At 43.5% G+C, this 23,165-nt stretch overlaps 1 protein-coding gene across 1 annotated transcript in view; it reads right to left on the minus strand.

Moving 5' to 3' along the window:
* The window catches only part of ECT2 (epithelial cell transforming 2), a 53,578-nt gene extending 33,720 nt beyond the window's left edge, over nucleotides 1–19,858 (minus strand). Inside the window, exons 1-14 of the mRNA XM_056849679.1 lie at nucleotides 19,729–19,858; nucleotides 17,280–17,359; nucleotides 17,093–17,185; nucleotides 16,430–16,612; nucleotides 13,556–13,645; nucleotides 11,728–11,835; nucleotides 10,322–10,395; nucleotides 9,451–9,581; nucleotides 7,039–7,154; nucleotides 6,577–6,639; nucleotides 5,387–5,609; nucleotides 2,981–3,120; nucleotides 1,774–1,893; nucleotides 989–1,057 (exon numbers count right to left, since the gene is read on the minus strand). Coding sequence (XP_056705657.1) covers nucleotides 989–1,057; nucleotides 1,774–1,893; nucleotides 2,981–3,120; nucleotides 5,387–5,609; nucleotides 6,577–6,639; nucleotides 7,039–7,154; nucleotides 9,451–9,581; nucleotides 10,322–10,395; nucleotides 11,728–11,835; nucleotides 13,556–13,645; nucleotides 16,430–16,612; nucleotides 17,093–17,185; nucleotides 17,280–17,359; nucleotides 19,729–19,858 — 1,620 coding nt within the window. The remainder of the gene's footprint in view (nucleotides 1–988; nucleotides 1,058–1,773; nucleotides 1,894–2,980; nucleotides 3,121–5,386; nucleotides 5,610–6,576; nucleotides 6,640–7,038; nucleotides 7,155–9,450; nucleotides 9,582–10,321; nucleotides 10,396–11,727; nucleotides 11,836–13,555; nucleotides 13,646–16,429; nucleotides 16,613–17,092; nucleotides 17,186–17,279; nucleotides 17,360–19,728) is intronic.
* Between the last annotated feature and the right edge of the window lie 3,307 nt (nucleotides 19,859–23,165).

Raw genomic sequence — 23,165 nt, forward strand, 5'->3', positions numbered from 1 at the left:
ATCAACATGCCAACAGCCAAAAGTCACCTATGCGTTTATGAACTGACCATGAGAATGGGCATGAAAAGACAGGAAGCTGTACTACATGGGACATATAAGGATAATGTGACCTGCCAGCAAGTCCCCCAAAAGAGGTCACATTTCTACTGGCCCAAGGAAGAAGACATTACATTTGTCCTACCTCACTCTAATGGCAGTTTCGCAAGACCTGGACTATACATAACAGTGTTGCACTTACAGATGAACGGGCAGGGTGGGTGAAAAGAAACAGGCTAGAACAATGGTTCCCAAATTTTTCGGGTCACCGCCTAGTTCCAAACTCAACCCTAGCAGCCCCTACCCTATCCAACAACACAGTTAAAGGGGCTTACCTATAGCACCACCAATGCACTAGAGCTGGGCCTTGTGTTACAACATAAGCCAATGCCTTGTGTTACAAATGTGTTGTGATATGTAACAGCCTAATTTCTAATATTTCTAGGATGCAGCTGAAACTAAGATTGCGACCACATGCCTAGCTTCATGTGTGTTATGTTTCTTCAGACTCACACTCAAGATTTTCAAATGCACATGAACACGCATGAAACTGCCTTATACTGAATCAGACCCTTGGCACATTGAAGTCAGTATGGCCTACTCAGACTGGCGGCAGCTCTCCAGGGTCCCAGGTAGAGGCATTTCACATCCCCGGCTGCCAGATCCTTTAGCTGGAGATGCCAGGGACTGAACCTGGGACCTTCCGCATGCCAAGCAGATGCTCTACCACTGAGCCACAGCCTCTCCCCTAATACAAAACAACTAGGTGAAAGATTGAAACCCAGAACACCTTTCCCTGATGCCATAAACACGATCATATTTTAAAATAAAGCCAATTAAGCTTAAAACCTAAAACTAAGATCTCTTTCGCATGCACTAAGGAGAACGCTCATGGTCCTTTAACTCAACCTGTATCAGAGAGGGTGTTTGGGGAAGCTAAATGAGAACTTACATATTTAAGAATGATATCCCCAATACTTTTGATCTCAGTCCAGTTGATCATGAGGTCTTCAAGGTCCTCCTAGAACAAAGAGGTGGCACTTGGTTCATTTTCTCCATGCACAGTAAGGGAGAACCACAGTAGAGCCTAGGGCTCGTGCTACTTCCCACTTCCAAGTTACTTTCCACTGATACGTTGGGTGCCGAGGAGACGTGCAGTACGGGCAAAGGAGAAGAGGCAAGAGTTCTGAAATTTTGAGCGCTGTGCTTGATAAAACCTAGTTTTGGCAGGCTTACTCTCCAGGAACGGCATTGAAGACAGAACAGAGTCCGAGTCCAGCAGCACAAGGCTTTCCGGGGTATAAGCTTCCACGAGTCAAAGCTGGTATCGGACGAAGTGGGTTTTGGCTCACGAAAGCTTATACCCTGGAAAACTCTGTTGGTCTTCGAGGCACTTCTGGAATCTGCTACTACATACTAACAGGGCTTCCCACCTGAAACTACTGAAGACAGAAGCATAGTTAGTCTGGTTGAACCCTGAAGCTTAAGATAAATAACCTCATACTGTTAGTGCTCAGGCAAGTTGAGAACACTGGGACTGATGTCTACACAAATGTTTGACAGCCAACGGCAAAGCAACCTAGAGAGAAAGTGGCTTCACATTCTGCTTCTCCCCCTCCCCCCGTTCTTAACTCCAGCATTAGCATAACAATTTTTTTTTTAAGTGGCATGAATAAATTGAAACTTGAGTGCGAGGCCACAGAGAATTATTTATATTGTACAAGTCTTAACTCAAACCTTTATCTTGATGTGTACATCAAGGATATCGGGAATGCTGCCAAAGATGGTTTTAATTTCTTCTGGGGCAAGGATGGGGCCTCCAAGCTGCCCTTCCTTTTCCAGCGGGACCTGAAAGACCTGGGGGGGGGGGGGATGGGAGGGAAGGAAAGCAAACGAGATACATAAAATCAATACAATGAACTTTCCATACTTGTAATGTAATGAAGGCAGGTTTCTTTTCATGCATCACACATGTTTGTTGTGTGCACACATCAGTGCTTGTCAACAAAGTGTCCCAAGCTGCTTGATGTTATGATCCCCACACACACAACCATAATTCAAGCACATGTGAATATTTTCTTATCCTTCCAGAAAACATAAAGTAACAGACACTGAGAAAACACAGTTTGCCAGCTAGCCACTTTAAGGAACACAAGCTAAAACAATGGCCCACTACATAAGAACATAAGAAAAGCAATGCTGGATCAGACCAAGGCCCATCAAGTCCAGCAGTCTGTTCACACAGTGGCCAGCCAGGTGCCTCTAGGAAGCCCACAAACAAGACAACTGCAGCAGCACCATCCTGCCTGTGTTCCACGGCACTTAATATAATAGGCATGCTCCTCTGATCCTGGAGGGAACAGGTATGCATCATGACTAGTATCCATTTTGAGGAGTAGCCATGGATAGCCCTCTCCTCCATGAACACGTCCACTCCCCTCTTAAAGCCGTCCAAGTTGACAGCCATTCAACCGTTCAACCTCTTCTCAAAGGGGGCTCCCTAGAAAGCTGGTTTCTGATCAGGGTTGTAAAACAAACAGGTGCAAGCCTTGTATGTACAACTATGAGACTTACAGGCTGATGCTTCAACATGTAACTAAGCAAAGGTTGACTTGATCAAAACCCTATATAAAGAGACCACTGAGAATCCCACACAAGAGTGGCCACTACCCACAAAAACCCTGCCAGACATGTGCCAGGGAATTATAGTCAATCATGGCTCCTTAGGGCAGGCCTTCCGCATGTCTCAGTGTCTTTACAGGCAAATATCTAGTGTGGCACTTAAAATACCATGGACTGCCAAAAAGTCAAATCCGTGGGTTCTGAAGTCTGAAGAGATGACTGTAAATCTTTTAAAGTAACCGAGGAGGTAAGGGTTCTGCAGTAAACCAACACGGTGGTCATCAGCCACTGGGGAAAAAAATACCAGCTGCCACCAACTGACCTGGATTATGGTTGTCAGGATATCGACATAGTTGCTCTCTGTCTGATACAGCTCCTTTGCAACCTGCCATCTTGCAGACTGCTTTGGAGGAAGAGGAGTTGAGTTTTTTGATGGCTTCATACATGTTGACTTTGGAGTTTCTGCAAAGGGTGGAGAAACAAGCGTGGAAAAACCGCTACATTTGGACAAGGCAGGCCCTGTATACCAACTCTAATGGATGTCTTCTGAAAGGGGAGCCATCTATTTGTGAAATTAGTTGCATAAAATGGATTATTAATAATTTTGGGCTGGGGGTGGTTTTGTCCCAGATCGTAAGATATCTTTTTTTTAAAAAAACTCAGTTATTCTCATTTTTCCCAAAACAATTAGGAATTTAGTAGCCACTAAGAGCAATGAAATGAGCTCCAGTCTTATTTGGGGCATTATATTGTGACCAAACACTTCAATAAAACTGTCAACATTTTTAATGGGATCATATATCCTGTGATGTTTTCTATCTACTTTTCCCCAGAATTGTAAGATCTTTGGGCTATGTCACCAATAGTGCAAAAAAGGAACACCAAATAAATAGTGCTTAATTTTTTTTTAAGAATTTCAGAAATAATATTTTAAGTTTTAAAGCTGCATAAAATAAAATTGCTAGCACCATGGCAAGCCGCTATCCGTGACAGCTTTTCAGAGCCATCCCATTTCTTACAGTTCTATTAAGTCTTCTCTTTCCCCCTAATATACAACCTACTTTTCAATTAAAACAACAAGTTACCCACCACTTTAGCCGCATTAGGGAATGTAATTCGCTGGAATATTTTGATGACAAGATAAACTGCGTGAGATTTAAGGTGCCCCATAAACTAAGATTCTGAACAGCCTCAAATTCTTGCCTATGACTAGTAAAAAAGGTAAAGGTCCCCTGTGCAAGCACCGGGTCATTCCTGACCCATAGGGTGACGTCACATCCCGACATTTACTAGGCAGACTTTGTTTATGGGGTGGTTTGCCAGTGCCTTCCCCAGTCGCCTACACTTTACCCTCAGCAAGCTGGGTACTTATTTTACCGACCTCGGAAGGATGGAAGGCTGAGTCAACCTTGAGCCGGCTACCTGAAACCAACTTCCGTCGGGATCAAACTCAGGTTGTGAGCGGAGCTTGGACTGCAGTACTGCAGCTTACCACTCTGCGCCATGGGGCTCCTGACCGGTATGAACGGTACAACACAAACATAACTAGAACCAGCATCACAGGTTGGAACAGAGCTTATTATGGTACCTGTTAGCTGGTGGGTAAAAAAGAAGGTAATGATAATCCCATGTACAAGCACCAGGTCATTACTGACCCAAGGATTGATGTCACACCCCAACGTTTACTAGGCAAACTATGTTTACGGGGCGGTTTGCCATTGCCTTCCCCAGTCGTCTACACTTTAACCCCAGCAAGCTGGGTACTCATTTTGCTGATCTCGGAAGGATGGAAGGCTGGGCCAATCTTGAGCCGGCTACCTGAAACCAACTTCCGTCGGGATCAAACTCAGGTTGTGAGTGGAGCTTTGACTGCAGTACTGCAGCTTATGACTTTGCGCCATGGGGCTCCATGGTGACCCCTCCTCAAACTACACTTGTCCTTACCATCTTGTTCCTGACTGCTTCTCCTACACCTCCAGTGCTGCACTTCAGCACCAGCAATCGCAGAAACTGGAGCATGTTTATTTTCATCAGTACCACGTCTACGTATCTTTGTTTCATGGAAGTAGAGTGGTTTGTTTTGCAAGTCATGTTGGGGAACCAAATCCCATCTGCCGTTTGACACTGACTCCTTAGTGCAAGATCCATTCTCCAGGTTAACTTCTACATTACCTAAACGATCATCTCTGTCTATAAACATTGGGTACGTTGACACACGACCACCTTCTGATCTTCTCCGTACATCTTTCCCTAGGTGACGTTTACATGAGACAATGCTGCCTTTCCAAACTGGAATGGAACTGAGCCTTACAGGAATGTCTGTGCTTTCCACTTCAGGGGAAATAACATCTTTCTGAAGACTGATTACTGTCCTTCTTTGAGATGTTCCATTAACTAGGCTTCCAGATGGCTTACGCTTACTGCCAGATGCCTCCAAGGTTTGCTGTAGGCTTTCTACAGAATCTACACAATGTTTAGGAGGCACGTTATCCACAGGCGTACAGCTGGAACGTCTGTATGATCTCGTCCTCATCCGACTAAGTCTACTGACATGAGAGCTGCACTTGTGTCTAGCATTATCCATTTTCCTCAACTCTATCCTGTTTCCTGCATAGTATGGAAAGGAATACAAAAAGTCTGTTAATTATGTTGGTGACGCTATTCAGCAGGCTATTTTTGCTAGCATTATTGGGGGTTTTTCTGAAATGCAGAGCTGGTTTAGCTGTACCTCCAGTGGTTATACTCGCATCGGGAGTGTTCGAAATATCAAGCAAGGATCCCATGGAAAGTGAGTGCTCAGCCGACGGCCGTTTCCGAGGTGGGAAAGGAGACATGTCCGTCTCTCTGGTCAGCTGAGCAAGAGTCTCTCTTAAGCGGCGCCTCTTCCGGTTGCTATTTGGAGTATTCAGGGAAAGTTGGGAGACGGACGTTTTGAGCTCAGGACTGTCGGCCTGCAGCGAGATACAAAGATCAGGATACATTATCTCATCTCTGGGATTCAAATCAACGTAGCAGCTGTACGATGCTGCTGCTTCGACCATTTCCCGTTTTGCTACAGCTTGTAAACAGGAGAGTGGCTCAGATCCGGAGAACCGTGAGTTGAACTGACCTTTGCCACCTCCCCCTTCTTGCAGTAGCCTCCTCTGCCCCACTCACAAACAGCCTGAGATGTGGATAAGGCCCAAAGGAAAAGTGGTTGCCCGCCCCAGAAGACATTTATTTCATTTATACTCCAAAGACCCCACCCTCGCCACACACTGGGGAGTGGGGCTGCACACAGCTGGACATCCCATATCTGGACTGATCCAAAAACCAGACCCTTCAAGCCAGCTTGCAGGCAGATCCGTGCTGCCAGCTTTCAATGTTTCCTCTTGCCTAAAATAATAAAATACAGTGTAAACTGCATCATAGGTGGAGAATGAAAGCCTGCCGTTTGTTGTTGCTCTTGTTTAACAGCTGCTACAGGTATTCTGGTGAGGTAAGTTACATCTTTGCTTTCTGATGGTTCAATGTACACAAAATTGTTACAAAAATTGTTTAAAATTACATTCAGGCTTTGTGTATAAAGTGCATTTAAAACATAAATGAATTTGGGTCCCATCCCTAAGATATCTCATTACATATATGCAAAAATTCCAAAATATTCTAATATACAGAAAAATCCGAAATACAGATCACTTCTGGTCCCAAGCAGTCCGAATAAGGGATACTCAACATGCATTTACAAAAATCACTCCAAAAGGCCATTTTATATTGACAATTACACTCCAACTTTAAGAAACTGCAGGCTTAACATCCATTTTGAGCCTAACTCAATTATGTGTCTCAAAATGGCAATATCAGAATTTAAGACTCCAGTTTGCGTCTGTATTTTGCAACCAGAACTTCAAGTTTTCAAAGCCATCAGCAGCAACTCACCTTTTCAAATAAGTATATAGATTCTCCAGCTCTGGCATCCATCTGAATGCTTCCCCAAAACCACTAAAGGGAGAGAAAAAAAAACATTCTGTAATTTGTTGGTGCATACATAACAATGGATCACAATTACTCCAAAAACAGCCCACATTTTCCAGTGGTTAAATGACAGATCTACTCTAACTTGGATGGCCCAGGCTAGCTTGATCTCATCAGATCTCAGAAGCTAAGCAGGGTCGGTGCTGGTTGGTACTTGGATGGGAGGCCACCAAAGAATACCAGGATCGCTACGCAGAGGCATGCAATGGCAACCCACCTCTGAGTATCTCGCGCCTTGAAAACCCTACAAAGATCACCAAATGTTTGCTGCTACTTACAGCAAAAAAATAAAACAAATAGCAGATCTATTTATTTGGATAATACCCCTTAAGCGTATGTTTCTCAGGATATTGTGCTGAAACTGACCTCCTGCTTTACAACGTAAAGGCTCTGAGACGGCTCAAATGGAAGGTCTTTTACTGTATTTTCTTCCACTATTAGATGGGTGCACCTCTCATCACCAACAGGCAGATGCTGTCCACCTGCAAAAAAAAAAAAGGTAGGTAACAGAAAACCCATTACTTTTCTAAATTCCGCAAGTCAGTTTTCATCTAAGGTAACGCGGCAGTGTCAAACTCGCTTGAAAAAGCCATACTACAAAATCCGCGCAGAAACGAGCACAATCCAGCAGCAATTCTCAGTTCTCATTTAGCACAATACACAGAGTAAAAGATCACCGCATTTGCAACATTAACGTAGGAGCTACTTTAAAAAGGGAAATACAGAGATGATCTGCATCTCAGTGACCCAAGTGGATGAAGATTTGCGGAGGAGAGAATCGTCTCTAGAAGTGGCACTTTAGAGATGGGGAAATCCTACCTTTAAAACATTACTGCCGCCATAAAGCACAATAGTTGGCCTTAAGCAAGAGACCCCCTTTCAAACTCAGACCCCATTCTGTGATTTGGAGATAATGATCTTTCTAGGGTTGTTGCCAAAGTTACTGAAATCTACACAAAATGCTTTGAAAACTCTAGAATGGAAAGAGGTTCTGTGATTAAGCAGCAGGCCTGCCAGGCGCCTTGAGGCCCTCTCTTTGGGAAGGTGGGCCACTGATGCCTTTGGAGAATGAAGAGTTATGATCTACTCTTCAGGGATGAGCAGACCTGGTCACACAGCTAGGAGGAGGAAGCCATTGCTGAAAACAAATTGGCTTTCTATAAGAAGGTGGGCCACTGATGCCTTTGGAGAATGAAGAGTTATGATCTACTCTTCAGGGATGAGCAGACCTGGTCACACAGCTAGGAGGAGGAAGCCATTGCTGAAAACAAATTGGCTTTCTATAAGGGACAAGTTCCCACTGTAACACAGAAAATTTCCCTGTGAAGCTCCCATTAAAAAAGAAAATTGAAGAAGAGTTGGCTTTTATATGCTGACTTTCTCTACCACTTAAGGGAGAATCAAACCGGCTTACAATCGCCTTCCCCTTCCCACGACAGACACCCTGTGAGGTAGGTGGGGCTGAGAGTGTGACTGGCCCAAGGTCACCCAGCTGGCTTCGTGTGTAGGAGTGGGGAAACCAACCCGGTTCTCCAGATTAGAGTCCACCGCTCCAAACCACCGCTCTTAACCACTACACCACGCTGGCTCATTACGCTGAGAGGAAAAAGTAAAACAGAAAACTCTAGGTCTGAAGATTGAAAGACCAAGGAAGCTTAGGTGTGTAACAGACACTCTGACTCACATTCCCACTGATTTGGGAATGAGGCTCAATGAATTTGTATGGAACGGCCTGAGGAGCAAGGGGGAGGAGTAATCCGGGGCCTGAACTCCCTCCTCCGCTGACAGAGGAAAACACAGGCTCCCTGTATACAGCTTCTGGTTTTAATCACTACTTGTGATACGAAGCTGTGTGACCTCTAAGAATTACTACACACCAGCACCATGCTTGGGCAGTGCCAGTTAGAATCACACTTCATAAAGAGTGCCAAGAACATGCTCGCTGAACAAAAGCACAGCCTTTTCAGGCACAATTGACATACGTCAACTGAATCGTTAACATTTGCCCAAAGGTGTTAGAACACAAAGAGCATTTTCTAAATCATATAGGACTATAAAAGGAAGTAGAGTTGTTATGTGATTTGCGGCGTACAACAAGTAGCTCGCTTGTGATTTGGGGCGTAAAACAAGTAGATCGCTTATCTACTCGGTTACATCGTTTAGAAGCACTGCAGTTAAAGAAGCATGTCATATCTCAAGAGTTGAGGTGCACTCGGCAGCACGACAAGAACATAAGTGTATTTAAAGGCTTTTAAGTCAAGTACTTAAATGCAAATCAGAGGCAAAACCATCTCAGTCCAGGGAGGGATGAAACCAACTTGCTCAACAAGCCATTTGCTGCCAGAATAGGCTTAAAAACATAAAACGAAGACCCAAGGCATTCACTATGACAACCACCATAGAAGTCTGTAGCAAAAAGTACCATAAAGCAGGGGTGTCAAAAATAAGGCCCACGGGCTGGATCCAGCCCCTTGAGAGCTCTTATCCAGACCGGATAAGGCACTCTCGATCTGGGCTGTCGAGGCATGGCCTATTCAAGTGACATTTATGTCATATCTGGCCCTCACAACAAATGAGTTTGATACCCCTACCATAAAGAATTACTGGTTATTTGTGAGGGTCACCCTTCCTCCTGCCTCTTTCCAGGGAAATCTTTTTACACCAATGGTGTTTTCATTGTTGCTGTTGTTAAGGACATTTGTACTTTTATAGCATACATGGTAGTAGTTTCTTTCACTTGGCCTTTGGCTACTGTGGAAGCAACAGTTTTAGCATCACCTTGCATTTCTGTCATCTCTTCCATACTCTTCTTCTCTTCGTCGGAGAATCCAAGGAAACTTAACATGCAGTCCTGAAACGGGGGGACTTTGAATTCATTCTTGAATTTCTCAGCAGCAGCACGGAAGTCACTATGAGAAAGCAAAGGGATGTTCAGACTTAGGTTGTTTATGCATGGGAGTTTCACCTGGGGTTCGTTGCTGGCTGGACCCACACTTTCCTGTTGGGAATCTATGCACCAGCAGTCTCCAAGCTCAAATCAAGTCCCTGCCCCTTTAAATGCTGCTTTGTAATTGACTTATTTTGCAGTGCTTAGCGGGAGAGAAAATCCCCCCCCCAAACCCAACTGCCACATAAAAATGTATTTTAAAAACAAAAACAAAAAAACGGAGCAATCTGAAAGGAAGGCAGGGGGAGAGGAATCCAAGCCTGGGTTTTAAAAAGCCTTTCATCTACGCAGAAAGAGTTCTGAGGAAGCAGGAAGCATCTGAATCCCCACCTCTTTACACACTGTTTTGTAACTGGCTGTAAGAGAAACCAAGCTTGCATGTCCCGAACTTTGCCTTATGCGCAGGGATTTCACCCGGGCTGAGCAGCCCTCAAGGGAAAGGGAAGAATAGGGTTAACAGAGGAACGGGAAGTCCCGGGATTTGTGAGGGCTGGCAGCGAGATCATCTCTCATGGATGGAAACCTCATGCATAACTCCAAGGAACAACCGAGATCGGGGGCAAATGTGAGTAAAAGTACCCATGCATAAACGACCTTTGTTGCATCACTTGTCAGCTCTGAAACACACATTACCCTGCTATGTTCACTCTTCAGCAAAAAAAAAAAAAAGTAGACAAGATTGCACTTTAAGTGCATACATACATTTCGTTTCTTCTCTCCCAAGATTTATAAATCCACTCAGCTTTCATAATCGGTGTGCCCAGACTCACAGCTACCTACAAATCAATAAAAGGTAACAAATATTGAAAAAAGAACAGGTTGTTTCTAGAGGAAATCCTTTCCAACTGTAAGGTACTTCAGTCAACAGCATTAAAGCCACATAGATAGCAAAGGTAACTGCCATCTGGCTGGCTGGATCATTGTTAATGTCAGTGGGTTTATCAGATTTATCTTAATGTCCATTAGGATATTATCTTGTATTTTAAGATTTGTAATGTTTTTATCTTTGCTTGTCCATTTAATTGCTGTGAGCTGCCCCAAGTCCTGTGATCCAGGCGAGGGGTGGAGTATAAGTCTAAAGTAAAGGATGTTTGTTGTACGCAATGTTCCTTAATTTTAAAAAAGCTGGTTTAAAAATGAAATTCTTACATATGAATCTACTACCCCTTATATTCATATACTGAATAAATCGTGCTCTTCTATGTAAAAGAATGAGCCAGAGGCAAAAACATAAGCTGTGACGGTAAAGTCACAGACATTTATTTACTTTCCTTCTCAGAGAAACTGTTTTACTAATAACCCAGTCTTTGCTTCTGGACATTCAGTTATGGTATAAACACAGGATCTTAGGCCAGGATCGTATTTATCCACTATCTTTGACAGCAGCATAAGATTAATACTTCAGAGCTCATCCCTCCACTTGATCAATGAAAGGGCTTCTGGGATACCAACCGGCTACATAGGTTGGAATTTCTATAAGCTAAAATATAAACTTCTTTCATTCAGCAGTACATAATCTTTGTTCACATGAGCTAATCACCCTTCATACCATCTCAATTCTAACACTCTTAACAGCAATTTACATGACCTAAACCAATGTACTTAAATGCAGATCTGGTTCCCTCCTGTATACTTGTAATGCACAGGCAGCAACTACTTCTGGGAGTAGTCTTGTTGGAAGACAAAGCAGATATTTATAACAGTTTTAAGTCACCAAAACTGTTCTTCTACAATGAAGACCCTAAATCATACATAACCCCCAGCCATTATATAGTTAATCTGCAAGAGAAGGAAAGGTGTGCATGGGCGGGGGGATGCCTGGTCCTATAAAAAGCAGGCCAGCAGGCCAATGAGCTCAGAAGTGGAAGAGACTTGTAGCAACAACCACAAATCTCTGGACTAGGATCAGCCTGTGACGCCCACTGCACAAGACGGCTGAATATGCAACTGGAACAACCCACATGTACAAATCAAAAGCAGTGCTTAAAAACCCAACGTTTACTTTTACGCAATGAACACAAAAATACATCCCTTTGCAGCAAAAATTCCCAGAATAAACAATATTGTTTGAAACCCAGGACTCGGAAAAGGAACCAAAATCCACATACTCTGAATTTGTCTCCTTGAGTAGAATTTGCAACCAGGTGTGTAACTTTGGAACTGAAATCCCTTCGAATAATCCCTCCCATGTGATGAACCAAAGTCACCAGCTTAACCTATGAACAAAGTTTGAAAAATAAATGAACAGGAAATTGTTGGCAAGATACATTAGCATGTGATTTACGGCCCTTAGGTTTTTGTTCCAGGTTTGCACACGCACACGTAGATCACTTCCTTTTTATGTGTTGCCCTGTGCTCAACAACACTCTACTGCCACAATATTGAGACTTCAGTGAACAGAACCTCAAGGACCCTGCAGTCTACAACACAGTTATGCTCAAGCACTTAGAACTCTGGTGTGATCCAGAAAGGCAGGTTCTATATAAACCTCCATACACCAAGGTGGTGAGGTGTCTCCTGACAACTTTCCTGGTACCTGCTGTTTCAAGAAAGTGGGTGGACCTCCACCCATCAGAGTTTCTGATGTAGCTGGTTGGTTCCGCCTCCTGTGGTAGCCATTATGGGGCTGGTCCCATTGCACTTTGTCAGAATGCTGAAGTTGCCCACAGGCTCAGAAAAGTTGGCTCACTTCTTCGGCTCAGAAAAGCAGCTCATTTCTTCGGCTGTGGTTCACGAAAGCTTATACCCTATTATACCCTACTCTTTAAGGTGCTACTGGACTCTTGCTCTTTTGTACTGCTAGTGGCAGACTAACACGGCTACCCATCATGATCTAACTGACACAAAGTTTGTCAGACAGCCCGGGTGGGCACCCCTCAAATCAAACAACTAAGCAGCATCTCACAGTACCACATTGTCCTATAATTTTGTAATCCTAGTCCTTTTGCATTGTTCATTGGTTGTTTTATGCTATGTGACTGCACTGTTATTCCACCAGGCCTATGAGTGAGGGCAGCCGCGGATTGTCATCGGTGTTGGCCTCCCTAACTTCCCCCGTCCCCCCCACACACGGTTGGCCTGATGGTATGCGTTCTTAAATTGTTGCAGTCTCCAGCAACTGCTCTGCGGATTGAGCGCCATCTTTATATTTTGTACGGGAATCTTGCATGTAGATTGGATTTAACTGTTTTTATTGTTTTAATAATTCGACTAGGAAGCGTTAGATTTGAACTGTTTTATTGTTAAGAACTGCCGTAACCCGCCCTGAGCCCGGCTTTGGCTGGGGATCGAGGACGGGCTAGAAATCAAATAAATAAATATCCCGTAAAGTCCGCCATGAGCCTCAACGAGAAAGGCAGATACAACGCAAAACAAAAACAAAACAGTACTATCTAACAAGCAACAAATACTTTTAATCTAAGCACGTTTGTATCCTCCCTCTTCCTTTAATGGAATCCAGCACAGTTTTTCCCCACAACAGCTCTGTGAGGGTCACAACCAACACTCAAAGTGCTGTGTGTGTGTTAAGTGCAGTCAAGTCATTTCCGACTCATGGCGACCCTATGAATGAAAGTCCCTATGAATGAAAGTCCTCCAAAATGTCCTATCTTTGACAGCCTTGCTCAGATCTTGCAAATTGAAGGCTGTGGCTTCCTTTATTGAGTCAACCCATCTCTTTTCCTGCTGCCCTCAACTTTTCCTAGCAAAGTGCTACTCTGCACTAATTTGTCCTCGTCTAACACGCCCGTGACACTGAGCTGAAGAACATGCCAAAGTGCCTGTCTGAATAGCTAAGTGCTCAGATGGTGTTGCTACAGCAGTCAGTAAGACACAAATGCTACCAAGCTGTCGGAACAGGGCTCTAGGTGCTAGTTCTTCACTCAGTACTGTACAATGGCCATTCAAAGTAAGTGTGCAAAAAGAAGACAGTCCTACCAGTTCTTCTTTCTTTCGGAATCCAGTGAAGCATAACACAAGATTCAACATACTGGCGCAGTACAGCGGTCGACATGAAAAAGGCAGAGCCTGAAATTACATTAGATCAATTGAATTATTCATTCGTGAAGGCTCTCTGGAACAATTAAAACAAATTAAGCTCACTTTGCAAACATGAAGTCTGTTCAGTACTATTCTGGGAAGCAGAAGCCCAAACTAAGCCCTAACCTGCAACAAGAGAGTCGCTTCCCGGTTTCTTTCCCAACTGCCCCAGTTAACATTTAAGTGGAATGAGCCATATGGGTAGAACAGCTTGCACCCATGAAAAGTTCTCAGTATCAAGGGACCAATAACAATTCATGTGGGAAGGAACCACATTGGTTGGCCCTGCCAACATGGTTTCTCCCATCCATATGTCACTGGAATGATGTTGGAAGATCTGTGGGAATTGAACTATAGAGTTTACAAAAAAACAAGCACATAAAGTAGCCCCAATCATTCGAGCTTGTGACACACTAGCTATTTACTACGTGGGAGAAAGAACACTTAAAACAAACTCTTCCTACTCTAAATCCCCCTGCACCCCACTATGATGGAAGCCTACCACTAGTATCTTCTGAAATAACTTCCAAGGCTGCAGGGCTGTAGAACATTCCTTAAGGTTATAAGAACATAAGAAAGGCCATGCTGGGTTAGACCAAGGCCCATCAAGTCCAGCAGTCTGGTTACACAGCGGCCAACCAGGTGCCTCTAGGAAGCCCACAAACAAGACAACTGCAGCAGCACTGTCCTGCATGTGTTCCACAGCACCTAATATAATAGGTATGCTCCTCTGATCCTAGAGAGAATAGATATGCATCATGACTAGTATCCATTTTTACTAGTAGCCATGAATAGCCCTCTCCTCCATGAACATGTCCACTCCCCTCTTAAAGCCTTCCAAGTTGGCAGCCATCACCACACCCTGGGGCAGGGAGTTCCACAATTTAACTATGTGTTGTATGAAGAAATACTTCCTTTTTATCTGTTTTGAATCTCTCACCCTCCAGCTTCAGCAGATGACCCCGCATTCTAGAATTATGAGAGAGAAAAGCTTCTCCCTGGCCACTCTCTCCATACCATGCATAATTCTACAGAACCTTATTCTAGGGAGAACCTTATTCTTTGAGGCATGGGGAGGCATGGACCCGGCTCCTCAAAGCAAAGTGTTTATCTTTCTGTATACCCAATCACAGGTGGACAAAGAAGCATTCTGCCTTGTGGCTCAGTTGAGAAACACACTGGCAAGTACGGAAAGGCTTGAGGCTTCTGTTGGAATCAACCTGACATACTAGGAACTTCAATAAAAAAGAAGGGAGGAAAAAAACTAGCTACATTTTTTTGCAACCATGGTCGTTTATGCATGGGAGTTTTACCTGAGGTTCCTTACTGGCTGGACTCACACTTTTCTGTTGGGAATCTATGCACTGGCCGCCACCCAAGCTCAAATCAAGTCCCACCCCTTTAAATACTGCTTTGTAATTGGCTTACTTCACAGTGCTCATCATGAGAGAAGATTTCCTCCCCCGCAAACCCAACTGCCACATAAAAAAGCATTTTAAGAACAAAAAACAGAGCAATCTGAAAGAATGGGGGGGAATCCAAACCTTGTTTTTAAAAAGGCTTTCTTTTGCTCAGAAAGAGCTCCGAGGTAGCAGGAAACACTTGAATCCCTGCCTCTTTACACACTGCTATGCGATTGGCTGTGAGATAAGCCAATCTTCTGTGAATTCTCCACAATTGAATAGGGACCTAGGATTCCTGTCTCATAATCCACGCCTACTACCCCTTTGATATCACACCTGATCCAATCACGCCTGCTAATGTCATTTACCTGGTATTGCCATTTACATGCTACTGCCATTGGGTGTAAGAATTCACTCTTCTCTACTTAAGGATAGATGGACTCACATTCTAGCAGTATCCGAAGTAGTGAGCTCATGAAAAGCTCAGACCCTGCCAGAAATTTTATTAGTGTTTAAGGTGCTACTCTTTTCTACTGCTACAGACAGACTAATACAGCTACCCATCATGATCTATCTCAATGAGAACGGTCAAATAAGAAACGTTTCCCCCAATCACAGGTCCGTTTCTTCCAAACATTCACCAAATTCTGATAGTTTTAAGAAGAAGCTATCTAAAAACAAAGAACTTTTGAACACTGTCCTAATACAATCGGCCTGCTGTAACTATACTGAAATCCCTGGAACGATACACGTGGCAAAAAAAAAAATCTACTCAGGCACTTAACACCATGCAAGTTACGTGATTACAGAACATATTCCAAACACGAGCTATTCATGCAAATTACCCGATTATGGAACACATTCCAAACATGAGCTATTCAAGCAAGTTACCTGATTACGGAACACATTCCAAACGCAAGCTATATTTCGCTACTGCTTTACGATGGTTTTATTACAACTGTAGCATGCATTACGCTTTTCCTGGTAATAAGTTCAATGTAAACTGTTTTGACAGCCTTTGGATCAGAAAAGCAGTACAGAGGATTAAATACATACTTTAAAAAATGTACAGGGGAACCACTAGTTGCATTCAAATACACATGTAAAATTTAGGGTTGCCAACCCTCAGGTGGTGGGTGGAGCTCTCCTGGGATTACAACTGATCTCCAGGCAATAGAGATCAGTTCACCTGGAGAAAATGGCTGCTTCGAAAGGTGGACTCTTTGGCATTATACCCCACTTAAGTCCTTCCCCTCCCCCAAACCCAGTCTTCACCCCAAAAAATGTATTTCCCAACCCGGGGCTGGCAACCCTAGTAAAAATACATAACACAGAAGCTTGTTGCTTGTGTCTTGCATCGCATTCTTACCTCGCCTTTTTTTGCACAATGCATTACTATCGGAGGCCCCAGCACTCTGCAGTCCACCTTGTGCAAATCGTTGAACACCGGAGCGTGGAAATCCGCTATCACAAAGACAGTCTCAAACTCTGGTGACTCGGTCTCCCCATACGCTTCCACCGACTCCGCCTTTATGTAAGGCACTTTAATTTCCTTCAGTTGTCAGCACAGAATTCAATTGTTATTCACATGAGAAATTTTTTTAACGCCGAAGTCATTTTCTGCTCATGTGTCATAAAGCGCTCAAATTCAGTACAGCAAACAAATTACGACACCTCACAAGCAATTAAGTATTTCTTTTGCAGAAGCGACGTGTGAAGCTAGTTCAACAGAAACACTGCTGCTTTCTCCGTAAAGAAACGAGAATTTTTAAAACAAGGCTTGCCTGAATTCGTTCATAACCATGAGACTCATCAGTTTAATAATCTCATGTGTGCATAATTAAACTAGTGCCAGAACAGTTTCAGAGCAAGCTATGAGTTTCTATTCAACTAGCTGTATTGTGCACCAATCCCCTTCATTGTGCCTTGATTTTATTCTTTACGAAACAGATAGTCGTTATTGTGTTCATTTCCCCACCCTCAATCCCAAGTGGTGCTACATGCTGCATGCAGCCACAGATGTCCAACGTACCATATGCACAATACTTTTAATTAGTTTTTCTTCCGATTTACCAGGACTAGTTTCCTTTATCTTTACAACTGGAACTTCCATTATCTTAATGGTCTGCAGAAGAGGAGAACTTCAGTGTGAGATTAAAACTGCCCGGAGGCCCAAATGAGAGACTGTTTCATAGCCACCAACTGTACAGTCCACATACCTCCAGAGCATTCAGTAGTTCTTCACACTTTGCAGCTTCTTGAACGAGAACCACTCTAGTTTCAATCTGAGGCATTTCCTCTGTTGGGGGGGGGGGAAATAGTCAGCATACAAGCAAAGCTCACAACTGCAAGCATAGAGCAAATGTCTAACAACTTAAATTCCCCACCCTGAGGAAGTTTCTACTGCTCAGTTACCTTTGCTCAGGAACCCATGTATAAAATTTGTGCTTTCGTAGAATCATAGAACTGGAAGGGACCACCAGGGTCATCTAGTCCAACGCCCTGCACAATGCAGGAATTTCACAACTACCTCCCCCACACACCCCCAGTGACCCCTACTCCATGCCTCGAAGATGGCCAAGATGCCCTCCCTCTCATGAACTGCCTAAGTTCATAGAATCAGCATTGCTGACAGCATTTCTGTACTTGTAATAAATAACCAAAGGTTTGCCCCCACATAGATTTTTAAAAATCCACACAATAGGAAATCCATAGCTACAGTTCAGAGTTTTGCAAATCCTAGAGGAACTCCTAGGCTTGTAGAAAAACAGGACTTAAGTAATGGAAGTAATGGGAGAAGGAAGAGATGATTTTTATATGCCGACTTTCTCTACCACTTAAGGAAGAATCAAACCGGCTTACAATCACCTTCCCTTCCCCACCCCACAACAGACACCCTGTGAGGTAGGTGGGGCGGAGAGAGTTCAGAGAGAGCTATGACTAGCCCAAGGTCACCCAGTTTCATGTGTAGGAATGGGGAATCAAACCCGGATCTCCAGATTAGAGTCCACCGCTCCAAACCACCACACTTAACCACTACACCATGCTGGCTCAATGCACATGCGCAGAGACAAAAAAACACAGCGCTCAAATAGCATTTTAAGCTACTGTAGCAACACAAAATGGCACCTAGAGGAGATGATAATGGAAATGGACCTGGACCGCAGAAGGGAGGGCTAGGCAGGGTGGGCAAGGGACAGAATGAGGCTTTATGGTTCACTAGGCAACTCAGCGACGCTCCTCCCTGTGCACAATGGAACTTTGAATTGCAAAGTATCTGGCTGTATGACCACGTATATAGATTATTAGCACAGAGGCTGGCTTTCTACTATCCCTTCCGGGCATTAGGAAACCCACCCCCAAAAAAAGAGCAACAAGATCCTCAATGTTGTTCAGTTTCAAAAAAGTAAATAAAAAAAAAGAAATCAGAATAAAATTAGCATAAGCAGCCTTCCTGTACAACACTACACTTACTTCATCAACCTACTCATTACTGATGTACCTACCAAACTTAATCAAGGAAAGACTGGGTGCATTCCACAGGCAAACGTCTGTTCTGACAATTTAGATCAATGAAGAAATAAGCCGCTGTCTTGCTCAGTGGTTCTGAAACTTCCTCCTTTCAGGGAAACCCCTTCTATGCTGTCTTCTCTGCCAAGGTGTCATGGATACTGATCAAAATATGGGCTTAACTGACCCTTCACCCAGTTCCTCTCCTGCTCTTTCGGTTATATCTATATGTCCCCTTGTATACTTTTTTTTCATTCTAAAGTATTTGCAACTGAAGCAAGCAAATCTGTAACCAGAGAAAATGATCAGAGCCCACAGGTACTAACTTTATCAGAAAAAAATCATACATGTTTACTAATCAACGTACGCCAAGACAGAGGAGATAATAGTTTATGGGATTAATTCTTCCTTCATACAGTTTTACTCATCATGGGCTTGTTGCATCAAAGGTTCCTTTGTATCACAAAGGATTTTGTAACCAGAGGAGGAAGAAACTGGACATAGGGATTTAGACTTTTACACTAAAAAAACACTGCAGAAGTTACCAGTTGTAAAATAAGTTAATATTAAACTGAGAAGAATACTACTTGATGGTGGTTAGAAAGGAATTTAGCTAACATAATTTTAAGGGATTTTAAATATAAATAGAATGGTTCAGGCTTGAGTTTTTTTGGTTGAACAGGGTAATATTAAAGACCTACCCCTAAGAATAGATCAGAAGCGTTTGTTCTTTAAGTATTAACTGTAGAAAATAGGCATGCATCATGACTAGAATTCATTTTGACTAGTAGCCATGGATAGTCCAGTCCTCCGTGCACATGTCCACTCCCCTCTTAAAGTCTTCTAAGTTGGCAGCCATCACCAAATCCTGGGGCAGGGAGTTTCACAATTTAACTATGTGTTAAATGCAGTGGCTGAGTCCCCATTACTTTTCTATTATAAGCCTGTGGACAGACTCTGGGTTGTTGTTGTTTTTATGCAGCAACGAGGCATCCTGGGCAATAAATATTTGTTTCCATTTAAGTGTGCACATTACAATGCTCACATCCAAAGGTCAGAACCCAAAAGTGAAATGCATCACTAGTGGTGGTTCAAGGCACTGCGCCACAAACAAGTCTCATCTCATCCTGAAGTGAGAAAAAGCTGCTTCCCTATTACCTTCTCCATCTGAAGTTGGCTCAGTTAGAATTTTCTCCTTGGAAATCTCTGTAATTTTGGAATCAAGGATAGAAGAATCCGCCAAAAGACTCCTCCCCGCCTCCGACATGAGCGCGCTGTTGTCCACCATGATCAAAGAGACATTCCTCTTCAAGAGCTGCAAGAAAAATAGCCAATAATGATATTCTTCGAAGGGAGGAAACTCACAGGATAGGACTGCAATTAGAGCAAGCTACAAAAAGATCAGTAATCTGCTGACTAAATGTAACCGGAATGTGCTATGGTATTTTGATAGGGAAAACCTACACGTTCCCCTTTGCCCCACATTCATCACCAAGGCTTACTACCTTATGGGCCCTGTCAAAGCCTTCTTTTTCTCCTTCCACATTCATGCCATTACCGCTGCTACTTCCTCTTCAAACTCTCTCTGGAAGCACAAAACCCCTCTCTCCAAACATTCACTGGTTTAGCCTGCTTGCACACAAAACAAACTAAAGATCTATACAGTCTACCTGAGACAGGTTCTCTCCCACCTAACCTTTCAGAAACAGAAACTCTATCTGAGGTGAGCTGACAGTGTAACAGCTTTTTCTTCTCTCACTCCCTTCCCCCATATGACCTCCTCAGCCATCCATGGGCACTGAATCGGTTGCTAGCTGCTCTATGCCCACACCAAACAGGTGTACAGGAGACCAGTGGCTGATAGAAAGGGGCAGGAACTCTGCCCATTCATTAGACATACATCTGCATCCCAGCACTTGGTGACATTTTTGGCTGCATTCATAATAATGGGGATAGGTAGTCATATTTACTATGTAGCCACTGAACATCTTCAGTTCTCAGAAGATATTTTTTTCCTTTGCAGCCTTTATTTTAATTAAGGATGCAGCCAAAACAAAAGTGATGAAGAAACTAAGATATGGCGCTCCGTACAGCACTGTTTAACAAGACCCCAGTCCACTGGTAGACCTAGGGCCACCAGATTGGTGGGATTCTTATGAAAATGCTGGACTAGGTACACCCAGGTCTGACCTGCATTCAGTGCCAAGCGATCCTAAATATGCACTCTTGCTCTGTAAATTTAACAAATCACTGGAGCACTAGAATTATTTTTTTAATGGACCACATAATACTTAAATAAGCTCTCAATGGTCTCTTAAATGCCTGTGATCCAAGAGCTTTGGCAGCCTCCCGAAGCAGCATTTCAACAGAGTACAGCTGACATTGCATATCTTAACACAAAAAGGGAACCTTTGGCTGCTAATGCTTTGATCAGCATTGTGGGAGAGAGTTTTACCGAAATGAGGCCAAACTAGGTGTCGAAACCAGGACTAAGGTTTGCTTTGTCCAATCCAAAGGGCAACGAGCAGGTAACCGCTGTCCCATGAAAGTTTAAAGCTGAAACACTTCTTTCTGCGATTCCTCAAAAGTGCAAGAAAAAAAGTTTGTTACGTTACTAGAAAAATGTAGCAAAAAGAGACCAAGAACAACTCAATATATCTGAGAGAAAAGCGATTCCACCCATTAGGAAGAACTTTCCGACAGTGAGGGCGGTTCGACGGTGGAATGCCCTGCCTGAGGGGGAGTGTTGAGTCCCTGTCTTTGGAGGTCTTTAAGCAGAGGTTGGATGGCCATCTGTCGGGAGCGCTTTGATTGTGGGATCCTGCATGGCAGGGGGTTGGGCTGAATGGCCCTTGTGGTCTCTTCCAACCTTGTGTGATTTTGTGATTTTCAACATGGCCCCATTGGTGAATACTTAAATCCAGAGACTGGAGCCATGGACAGATGAGAAACTTTTCTACAAGCTTGAGAAAAGCCCCAGGTTTGCAGGGAAATATGAAATCTTTAAAGGGGGGGGGTAATAAAAACCCATAACAGAAACAGCAGCTGTAGCTTTAAGAAACAAATGTCCTCTGTGGCTGTTGCCAGGCAACCATTTTACAGCTAGCTGAAGCCTTGATTTCTGTCAGTAAAACAGGGGGGGAAGGGCAGGAGCCTTTCCAGGGTTGTTTTAGTCTTTGTGGGAGAACTCATGGGTCCAGGCCTGGCAGCAACCACCATGTAACTTGATACCACACTAGTACCATGACTCACTCAGGCCCAGCTGCTCACTACTGTTCAACAGCAGCTACTACATGAAAATCAGTGTGGTTAGAGTTTTAGGCAATGCTCTTGGAGACCCAGGTTCAAATCCCCACTCTGCATGAAGGAACTAATTGGCTAAAGTCCTGCCCTTGTGCTACAGCTGTTTCACTTCATAACTCCTGCCATCCACATGGCAGTACTTCTTGTCCTTTTTTTCCCTGTCATACAATGGCATTTTTAATCAATGCTATAATATTCTACTTCCTTGGAGTGACTAGTAAGTTTTTAGGCACAATTCTGAAAAAATGTCATTCTTATGCACCAGCATCACATTTGCACCTACAAACTGTTTTAGCCCTTTATTTCAAATACAATAACCATTTCATTCTCCTTTGCAACAAATCCACAAGATGTCAATAGGATTCTAGTTTCATTGACAAGGGCTGGAAGCTGATAATTCCCCCCAAATTCAAAGCCTACACAAAAATGCAGTTCCCACAGAAAGTATTTGAGTGATGGCACAGTTCCTTTACCTCATACTTTGACATCTGGTGAAGGCAACAGTGTTATGGATTAGATTAATAGAAAACTAAAACTAAAATCCAGTGGCAAGTTAGAGATTACAACATTTATTTCAACGTGAGCTTTTGAGAGTCACAGCTCACATCTTCACTCACAACATCTCACACGGAAATATTTGCTGTTAGTCTGTAAGGTGCCCCTCAAATTTTGTTTTACTTTGCTACCACAAAGTAGCATGGCTACCTACCCCTTCACAGATCCACAGAGTCATCTAATAGGACCAGTAGATGTCCTGTTAAGCAAGGTAGGATATTAAGGGGAGGAAATTTACAGTAAGAGTTGTTCAACAGTGGAATCAGCTTTCTATGGAGGTGATGAATTCCCCCCCACTGGCAGTCTTTAAGCAGAGGCTGGACAAGAACTTGTCAGGGATGCTCTAGGCTGATCCTGCATTAAGCAGGGGTTGGACTAGATGGCCTGTATGGACCCTTCCAACTCTATGATTCTATTTCTTTCATTTCTATACTTTGCATTGCCACAGAGCTTCGTGTATTTACTGAAATATTTATATCCCAACTTTCCCAAAGGATTCTCAGTGGCTCACTTTGGACCCCCGCCCTAAATGCAAAGCACTGCTGGTTTTACCTATTGGGGCTAACCAGGAGGCAATTATCACAATTGTGCCCTGCTTATAGGTTTCCTGTCAAAACCCAACTAGACAATGTCAGAGACTAGGTGAAATGGACCTTTGACCTAATGCAGCAATGCAGTTCTTGAAGACACCAAGCTCCTCACATCGTTAGGCATGCACTTCAGCTGTTCCAAGAACG

The sequence above is a fragment of the Euleptes europaea genome, chromosome 5 (genome assembly GCF_029931775.1).
Source record: "Euleptes europaea isolate rEulEur1 chromosome 5, rEulEur1.hap1, whole genome shotgun sequence".
NCBI lineage: Eukaryota > Metazoa > Chordata > Lepidosauria > Squamata > Sphaerodactylidae > Euleptes > Euleptes europaea.